At 45.3% G+C, this 10,363-nt stretch overlaps 1 protein-coding gene across 1 annotated transcript in view; it reads right to left on the bottom strand.

Moving 5' to 3' along the window:
* Positions 1 to 2,302: 2,302 nt before the first annotated feature.
* The window catches only part of LOC135050099 (zona pellucida sperm-binding protein 4-like), a 55,939-nt gene continuing 47,878 nt past the window's right edge, over positions 2,303 to 10,363 (bottom strand). The window contains exons 10-12 of the mRNA XM_063956257.1: positions 5,055 to 5,130; positions 3,045 to 3,140; positions 2,303 to 2,447 (exon numbers count right to left, since the gene is read on the bottom strand). Of these exons, the coding sequence (XP_063812327.1) occupies positions 2,311 to 2,447; positions 3,045 to 3,140; positions 5,055 to 5,130 (309 nt within the window). The 3' untranslated portion in view covers positions 2,303 to 2,310. The remainder of the gene's footprint in view (positions 2,448 to 3,044; positions 3,141 to 5,054; positions 5,131 to 10,363) is intronic.

The raw sequence follows: 10,363 nt of genomic DNA, 5'->3' as shown, positions 1-10,363 counted from the left end.
GAAAACAACATAGCATCAGTCCAAGACCGATGAAAACTATAACATAACCCTTATGTAAGCAATAACTATATACAAGTCTTGCAGAAGTAGTCAGCACTTGGGACGGGCGCCCAGCATCCTCTACGGACTACGAGAAAAAGATTTACCGGTAGGTTTAAAATCTTATTTTCTCTTACGTCCTAGAGGATGCTGGGGACTCCGTAAGGACCATGGGGACTATACCAAAGCTCCCAAACGGGCGGGAGAGTGCGGATGGCTCTGCAGAACCGATTGAGCAAACAGGAGGTCCTCCTCAGCCAGGGTATCAAACTTATAGAACTTTGCAAAGGTGTTTAAACCAGACCAAGTAGCAGCTCGGCACTGCTGTAGTGCCGAGACCCCTCGGGCAGCCGCCCAAGAAGAGCCCACCTTCCTAGTGGAATGGGCCTTGACCGATTTAGGTAACGGCAATCCCGCCGTAGAATGTGCCTGCTGAATCGTGTTACAGATCCAGCGAGCAATAGTTTGCTTTGAAGCAGGGGCGCCAATCTTATTGGCTGCATACCAGACAAACAGTGCTTCTGTTTTTCTGACTCTAGCCGTTCTGGCCACGTAAATTTTCAAAGACCTGACCACATCAAGGGACTCGGAATCCTCCAAGTCACGCGTAGCCACAGGCACCACGTCTGCCATTATGTGTAACAAGGGCACGCTGTCTGCCATTATGTGTAACAAGTAGAATCTGTCCGCTGTAAGGTGTAAAAGGGTCTCTACCTGGTGTAGTGGTGCTACTGTGCGGCGTAATTTGAATAATGGAGACTACTGTGCACCGTTTTATGTATTGGTATTATTTTGTGGCCACAAGCCTTCACCACGAAGCCACGCCACTATGTACTTTTGCGCTCGCCTACGGCGCGCACTGCCCCTGTTTTGCATGCATGGGTGGGTGGGGCTCCGATGCCGTTTTTTGCACACAGTGCTAAAATGTCTAGTTACGGCACTGTTGCTAGGTATCCATTTCTCTGGCCCTGAGTAGGTCCCCCTCACCAGATCCTCTCCAGGGATGAGAGGGTGGACTTGGATGGGATGTGGGGGGCCCAAAGCATTTTGTCGCACCTGGGCCCACCGCTCGCTAGTTCCGCCACTGGCTAGCAGGTAAGGGTCTTGACATTGTTTATTGTGTGTACCCCATGCCTCTAGCATGACGAAAGTGAGGGGTGTGGCTTGTGGGGACATTATATCCTGTTGCCACACCCACTTTCCCAGGAATATGCAATATCCCTGTTGCGGCTATTCCCACACTGCTTCCCTCTTATTGTGGTGGCCATCCTGTCATTTTCTTCTGTATCCGCCCCTGCGTATTGCCAGATTTTTCCCTAATGTTTTGCACCTGTAATATGTTCTTGATCATTTTTTACTTTTCACAGTGTTCTTTTATTTTACACCTATTGCAATGTTCCCTTTACATCTGTTCCTCTAGTAGGGTTACTTTGTGTATTCATTTTTTGTGCAGTAACATGTAATAGTCTAAGGGGGACATTTACTAAGCAGTGATAAGAGCGGAGAAGTGAGCCAGTGGAGAAGTTGCCCATGGCAACCAATCAGCACTGACGTAACATTTGCATACTATAAAATTATACAGAGCTGCTGATTGGTTGATGGGGCAACTTCTCCACTGGCTCACTTCTTCGCTCTTATCACTGCTTAATAAATGTCCCCCTTAATATGCAATTTCTTATCTGCAAAATATATAAGATATTGGCACATATGTATTAAAGTTTGGAGAGGGAAAGTGGAGTGAGATAAATTACCAACCATTCAGCTCCTAACTGTCAGTATATAGACTGTTTGAAAAATGACAGTTATTAGTTGATTGGTTGGTAATTTATCTCTTTCCACTTTCTCTCCAAGCTTTGATACATAGCGGCAATTATGTGAGGAGTATAAACTACTGTATGGTTAAGTCTGTGGACATTGTATGTCAGTTATGCATTATCTGGAAAACCTTAATGCTATGGTTTGTGTGTCTGGGTTGGGGTTGTAGACTTGGCTGCTGATGCCACTAACATTTGCTTTGGCACAATCCAATTTACGGTAGAAGCATACAGCCTCATATGCCAAGGATGATGATGATGATGATATAATGGTATAAGAGACAGGGCCCCCACACCACGTTAGGCGCTAAGGGTACACCTATTATGGCAGCAGAATTGTCCCCCTATTATATATTCCAGCAGAAGCGTGGACAGCATCCATTAGCAGGGAATATACTGTATTATGATATTTTCCACCTGTCTGGGAACCCCAGCATACTGCACATAACTTGCGTCATTAAATATAGATTTTTTTAATATATCCATTCCTTTTTTTAAGTAATATAAAAAATAAAATCATGCATGTAGTGCTTCCGCCTATAAATGCCCAGATGACAATCCATTCCATCCTTGAGAGGTAACCATTGCGGAGGTCTAGAAGGAAGAATAGACAATAGAAGAGTGTTACAATTATTTGGGCATATTTATATAGATGCACACAGAAAAAGGACCGCCCCTGTAGCCCTCCCTTGGAGCTCCCTCTATTTCTCTAGTCTTTAAGGTATCCTAGGTAAGTGCCTATTGAGCATAGACTTGTCCAGTTAGGATTACAAAGTTTATAAGTAGAGGCATGATAGGAAGATTTCCCTTCCCAAATCTAATCCCTGTAGATAAGGTTAGATGATCTGGACAGATGTCCCATGAAGAAGACATGTCCTGTAGATATTAGTTGGCCAGCTGTAAATTGGCAATGTAGCAGTTGATAGATTACAGAAATGGAGCAAAAATCCCATTCTCAGTGTAACAAATCACTGGCATCCAGTTATTTCATGATCAAATTATCTTTCCAAGAGGAAACAATTCCATGTTGTAGTGTGTCAGTTCCTCCCCTTCATAGAAGGCATCCCCACTTATCAGACTCTTGGGAGTACTTTCTGCACTGGGTAGGTATACTTCACAAGCATCTAGAGTCAGCCAAGTAGCTTCCAAGTGTTAACATATTAGTGTAAGATAGTGGTCACCTTCCATTACCTTTTGTCAGAATGACTTTTTCATCCAAGCTGAAGTCAATTGCCCCATGTGCAGATACCAGAGTCCCCGGCTCCAAGCTGTCAAGATCTCTTCTTTCTGCAAAGAATAAACACAGACCTAATTGCATAGAAGCATTTAACATTCATTTCGATGACTTGTGTGTATGGCAAGATGCAATTTGGTTATCTTATAGGGAAAAAGATCATACTGTATGGAATAAAGGGCCTGGGCACGATATCAGACATTAAATATAAAGACTAATGATAATAACCCGCACAATTTTGTGCTTCACCATATATATCATGTGCTAGTCCCTGTATCAGAACATGGAGAAACCAGATATCTAGAACAGTATATTGTCAGTGCTGGATCTGATTAAGAGTTTGGAAAGGGGCACAACATAAATCTCTACCTGGTGTTTTTTTTTTTTTTTTTCTACCTATAGTAGTGCAGAGTTAAGAAGGAAAGGGGGGGAATGCAATTGTTTAATGGGCACCCGCCATTAGATGGCGTCCACCAGCAGCAATTCAGTTGTGCTGCCATGTGTGTGTGTTCATGCTGCCAGCATCAACATTTCTTCCCACAAACCCCTGTGCTGGCAAGAAGAAGTGTGTGCGCAATGTGACCCATTTGGGCACCAAAACAGCACTTTTCACGTAGCGCCCAGAACTTTAGCCATGTGAAACGGCTAATCCAGACTAAACCCGGGCACAATTAAAAAAATAAAATGTTTTAATAGCGCCCCCTGATTTTCCGTCACTGTTTAGATCAGTGGCGCACGCAGGTGGGGTTTCTGAGTACCCAGAAACCCCCCTGATGGAGACTTTTCCCCATCCCCCCCCCCCCCCCGACATATGGGGACAGCCGTGTCTCCATCTCGTCAAACAGCAGCAGCCCACCCGCTGGTGTGATAACTCAGAGCTCCGATCGTCTGCGCTCCATCCTGCATCGGAATGTAAAGCAGTGATAACCTGTAATCCCAGTGGACTGCCATCCTGGTACAATTTGCCAGTGTAAGATCCTGTACACGGAACCCTACTGCTGCACATTGTAGGGAACTTAACACAGCTCTACCAAGAGTGTGAAACAGGAGACATGGAGCTCCAAGGTCCTCTCTCATCAGCAGGCTGTCCCTGCTGGATTTACAACCTGTACACAGACAGCAACCAGCATACAATTCTACCTTGATCTTCCTTTCTGGGAAACATATAGAAGGACTGGAGTACTATATAGCTGGTGAGCTTTTGGGACCCCAATGTTCCTGATATAGTGTGTGATAAAAAAAAAAATGTGTAACAGAACTTAAAAAAAATAAAATAAAAGTTTTTACCACTATGGAAATACTTATGTACTGTTAATGGTGAATATACCTGCAATTGCTGAATTTCCATATATGACTTATCAGGACTGTTATTTGTTTTATATGATAAAATTAACTTTGTTTTATTTATTTTGATTCATATAATTTTGGTGCTTATTACATTATTTACATACATTATAGATATATTTGTGTGTGGAGGGTAGGCGCTGCCTTTTTCTTCGGTGTGTGTGTGTGTGTGTGTGTGTGTGTGTGTGTGTGTGTGTGTGTGTGTGTGTGTGTGTGTGTGTGTGTGTGTGTACACACATAAACATGTACGGAAACCCCCGTATGAAAATCCTGCGTTTGCCACTGTAGATGGGATATCGGGCATGAATAGACAATTGAATTTCCCCATTAGTGGTCAGAGGAGTAGGTCTAAACTCAAATCTGAAGTTTAAAGAAAGCTGTCCATTTGTGAGATACATGTAAAAGCAGCAATTATTTATCCTGCATGCAATAAATTAAGGTGCAAAGTTACTTCTGTATTTTGCTTTGCTCCCAAAAATCAGCCCTTTTGTAAACAAATAGAATAGCTAATAATTGCTTCCTATTGGAGAAAGACTGGTATATAAATAAAAATCATTATTAATAATATGCATTAGTGTCCTCAACACGAGTAGTGTGTGTGTGTGTGTCCACCAACAACTTACTTCTGTTGGTGCATGTAGACACACATTGGCCCTGTGAAGATGGTACACAAACTGATGCACTGCAGTGGAAGTACACCTAAAAAGACATTAGTTCAATTAGTTATGGGGTATATGAACACAATTTTAGAGACTACAAATGATACATATTTCGACTAACCATTTAACAGCCCTCGCATTGCTTATATGGGACAGTACATACATTTAAATTGTTGTATTTATGTGCGGGGTAAGCACAATAACTACTGAACAGTTTCACAGGGTTTTCACTGAAATGTTCCTCCAAGTAACAGAGGCTATGAATCATATCGTTATCAAGTTAGCTACTTAAACAAAATCAACAGCCTGAGGACATATTGTAGCCAAATAGTAGAATACACACACACACACACACACACACACACACACACACACACACACACACACACACACACCTATCTACAAAAATTGTGTTTGTATGTATATCTACGATAAACTCGAACTAGTAAACCAATTTTAAATAGTGTTTCACTGAAATGTTTCTTTAGATCAGGCCTGGCCAACCTGTGGCTCTCCAGCTGTTGTGAAACTACACATCCCAGCATGCCCTGCCACAGATTTAGCATTTCCAAATAGCAAAACTGTGGTAGGTATTCCTTTAGATTGTAAGCTCTCACGAGCAGGGCCCTCATGTGCTTAGCCTTTGTCTTACTTTAATAATCTTCAACTGTACCACATCCAGCAGTCTTCTGCCACCCCGATACTTATTCCAGTGTCATCTGCGGCTGTAGCCATGTTTATTTACCCTGTACTTGTCCTATACTGTCATCAACTGTAAGTTGCTGTTTTCCTGTTTGATTATTTATGTACTCTGTAATTGGGCGCTGTGGAACTCTTGTGGCGCCATATAAATAAAAGATAATAATATTGCTGGGACTTGTAGTTTCACAACAGCTGAAGAGAGATAGGTTAGTCAGGCCTGCTTTAGATACCCAGGGTAACAAACCATGCATCATCTCACTATCATGTTAATTAGCAAACTAAATAATCTACACATTGAATCAGTCGTCATGTCACAGAGCAGGTAAAGCAGGGGTCAGAGCCCCACATGGGTTAAGGGCCCCCCGATCATTAGAAAATAAGAATTTACTCACCGGTAATTCTATTTCTCGTAGTCCGTAGTGGATGCTGGGTACTCCGTAAGGACCATGGGGTATAGACGGGCTCCGCAGGAGACTTGGCACTCTTAAAAGAAAGATTAGGTACTATATCTGGTGTGCCCTGGCTCCTCCCTCTATGCCCCTCCTCCAGACCTCAGTTAGGGAAACTGTGCCCGGAAGAGCTGACATTACTAGGAAAGGATTTGGAATCCAGGGTAAGACTCATACCAGCCACACCAATCACACCGTACAACTCGTGATAACTATACCCAGTTAACAGTATGAACAATAACAGCCTCTCTCAACAGATGGCTCATACAATAACCCTTTAGTTAAGCAATAACTATATACACATGTATTGCAGAGAGTCCGCACTTGGGACGGGCTCCCAGCATCCACTACGGACTACGAGAAATAGAATTACCGGTGAGTAAATTCTTATTTTCCCCGACGTCCTAGTGGATGCTGGGTACTCCGTAAGGACCATGGGGATTATACCAAAGCTCCCAAACGGGCGGGAGAGTGCGGATGACTCTGCAGCACCGAATGAGCAAACTCAAGGTCCTCCTCAGCCAGGGTATCAAACTTGTAGAATTTTGCAAAAGTGTTTGAACCCGACCAAGTAGCAGCTCGGCAAAGTTGTAAAGCCGAGACCCCTCGGGCAGCCGCCCAAGAAGAGCCCACCTTCCTCGTGGAATGGGCTTTTACTGATTTAGGATGCGGCAGTCCAGCCGCAGAATGTGCAAGCTGAATCGTGCTACAGATCCAGCGAGCAGTAGTCTGCTTTGAAGCAGGAGCACCCAGCTTGTTGGGTGCATGCAGGATAAATAGCGAGTCAGTTTTTCTCACTCTAGCCGTCCTGGAAACAAAGTTTCAGGGCCCGGACTACGTCCAGCAACTTGGAATCCTCCAAGTCCCTAGTAGCCACAGGCACCACAATAGGTTGGTTCAAATGAAACGATGATACCATCTTAGGGAGAAATTGGGGACGAGTCCTCCATTCTGCCCTTTCCATATGGAAGATCAGATATGGGCTTTTACATGACAAAGCCGCCAATTCTGACACACGCCTAGTCCAAGCTAAGGCCAAAAGCATGACCACTTTCCACGTGAGATATTTTAGCTCCACGGTCTTAAGTGGCTCAAACCAGTGGGATTTTAGGAATCCAACACACGTTAAGATCCCAAGGTGCCACTGGAGGCACAAAAGGGGCTGAATATGCAGCACCCCTGTAACAACGTCCGAACTTCAGGCAGTGAAGCCAGTTCTTTTTGAGAGAAAAAGGGATAGGGCCGAAATCTTGGCCTTTATGGATCCTAATTTTAGGCCCATAGTCACTCCTGACTGTAGGAAGTGTAGGAATCGACCCCCCTGGAATTCCTCTGTAGGGCCTTCCCGGCCACACACCAAGCAACCTATTTTCGCCATATACAGTGAAAAAGTCTTGCTGTCACGTCTTTCCTAGCCTTTATCAGCGTAGGAATAACTGCATCCGGAATGCCCTTTTCCGCTAGGATCTGGCGTTCAACCGCCATGCCGTCCAACGCAGCCGCGGTAAGTCTTGGATCAGACAGGGTCCCTGTTGCAACATGTCCTGACTGAGAGGGAGAGGCCATGGGTCCTGAGAGCATTTCTTGCAGTTCCGGGTACCGAGTCCTTCTTGGCCAATCCGGAGCAAAGAATATTGTTCACACTCCTCAGTTTATTACAATTCTCAGCCCTTGGGTCTGAGAGGAAGAGGAGGGAATATATAGACCGACTGGAACACCCACAGTGTTACTAGTGCGACCACAGCTATCGCCTGAGAGTCCCTTGACCCAGCGTAAAATCTTTTTTTTAAATCTTTTTATTGAGGTGGGACGCCATGTAGTCCACCTGAGGCAGTTTCCATCAATTTGCAAAACTGCGTGAAGACTTCCTGATGAAGTCACCACTTTCCCGGGTGGAGGTCGTGTCCACTCCCGGAATGAACACTGCTGACAGTGCGCTTACTTGATTCTCCGCCCAGCAAAGAATTCTGGTGGCTTCTACCCTCGCCACCCTGCTCCTTGTGCCGCCCTGGCAGTTTACATGAGCCCCTGCGGTCTGACTGGATCAGAACAGATTGGTCGCGAAGCAGGAACTCCGCTTGACTTAGGGCGTTGTATATTGCCCTTAGTTCCAGTCTATTGATGTGAAGGCAAGTCTGTTGGCTTGACCACAAACCTTGGAATTTTCTTCCCTGTGTAACTGCCCCCCACCCTCGGAGGCTTGCATCCGTGGTCACCAGGACCCAGTCCTGAATGCCGAATCTGCGGCCCTCGAGAAGGTGAGCACTCCGCAGCCACCACAGGAGAGACACCCTGGCCCTGGGGGATAGGGTGATTAACCGATGCATCTGAAGATGTGATCCGGACCACTTGTCCAGTAAGTTCCATTGTCCTTGCATGGAACCAGCCGAAGGGGATGGCCTCGTATGATGCCATCATCCTTCCCAGGACTCGAGTGCAGTGAAGCACTGACACCTGTTTTGGTTTTCAATAGATTCCTGACCAGTGTCATGAGCTCCTGAGCTCTCTCTATCGGGAGATAAACCCTCTTCTGGTCTGTGTCTAGGATCATGCCTAGGCGAAGCAGATGAGCTGTAGGAACCAACTGCGACTTCGGAATATATAGAATCCAGTCGTGTTGCCGTTTCACTTCCAGAGAAGGTGATACGCTGTCCAGCAACTGCTCTCTTGATCTCGCTTTTATGAGGAGATCATCCAAGTATGTGATAATAGTGACACCTTGCTTCCTCAGGAGCACCATCATATCCGCCATTACCTTGGTGAAATTGGTAATGACAATCCCGCACCGCAATTCTGAGGTACGCCTGATGAGGTGGATAAATGGGGACACGAAGGTATGCATCCCTTATGTCCCGATTCATTTCAGGCTTGCAATGACCGCTCTCAGCGATTCCATCTTGAACCTGAACCTTTTCAGGTATATGTTCAGGGATTTTAATTCAATATGGGTCTAACCGAACCGTCTGGTTTCGGGATTATAACATGGTCGAATAATAACACCCTCTTGTTGAAGGAGGGGACCCTTGACCACCACCTGTTGAAGATACAATTTACGAATTGCAGTTAACACTGGCTCCCTCTCTTGGGGGGAAGCCCGCCGGGTCCTCGGTGAGGCGGCATCTTCTCACAGTCCAGCCTGTATCCCTGCAATACAATTTCTATTGCCCAGGGATCTAACAGGGAGTGAACCCACTTGTGGCTGAACTTACGAAGGCGTGTCCCCACCGGGCCTAGCTCCACCTGTGGAGCCCCAGCGACATGCGGTGGATTTTTGTAGAGGCCGGGGAGGACTTCTGTTCCTGGGGACTAGCTGTGTTGTACAGCTTCTTTCCTCTGCCCCCGGCTCTGACAAGAAAGGACGCACCTCAGACTTTCTGGTTTCTTTATTCGAAAAGCTGCATTTAATAATGTCGTGCTTTCCTAGGCTGTGCAGGAATATAAGGCAAAATATCAGAATTACCAGCTATAGCTGTGGAGACCAGGCCAGAGAACCTTTCTCCACACAATCCTCAGCCTTCCATATGCGGCATCATCTGTCCAATGTATATTCTACAGGACACGTCAAGCAGAAATCGACATAGCTTTTGTCTCTAGGACCCAGTATACTCATGTCCCTTTGGGCATGCTTTATAATTATATATCTATCACTTAAGACAGCATCTTAAAATATTTATATGCATACTAGGGTCTCAATCTCTGCTGATAAGGTACCTGTCCACGCTGCCACAGCGCTATAAACCCATGCCGACACAATCGCCGGTCTGGGTAGTATACTAGAATGTGCACACTATCTGCAGGATCCCTGAGAATAGCTAGTGCAAACAGGACACCCGAGGGGAAGATTCTCAACACATCCTGGCCCTAGTGGGGAAAGGATACAGCCTGAGAATTCTCTTGTGGGAAGCTGCCGTCTCTTGTCTGGAGATTCCTGGTCTTTTTCCTCATGAGAGGAGGGAAATTTACCTCAGCATTCTTCCCCTTAACATGTGTACTCTCGTGTCAGGGACAGATGAGTCATCAGTGATATGCAAATCATCTTTTATTCCAATAATCATATATTGAATATCTTTTAGCCCTCTTGGCTGTAACTTTGCATTATCGTAGTCGACAGTGGAGTCAAAC

Source organism: Pseudophryne corroboree, chromosome 2, assembly GCF_028390025.1.
Source record: "Pseudophryne corroboree isolate aPseCor3 chromosome 2, aPseCor3.hap2, whole genome shotgun sequence".
NCBI lineage: Eukaryota > Metazoa > Chordata > Amphibia > Anura > Myobatrachidae > Pseudophryne > Pseudophryne corroboree.
The sequence above is the reverse complement of the archived record's forward strand: the minus strand, read 5'-3'. Positions and strand labels throughout refer to the sequence as shown.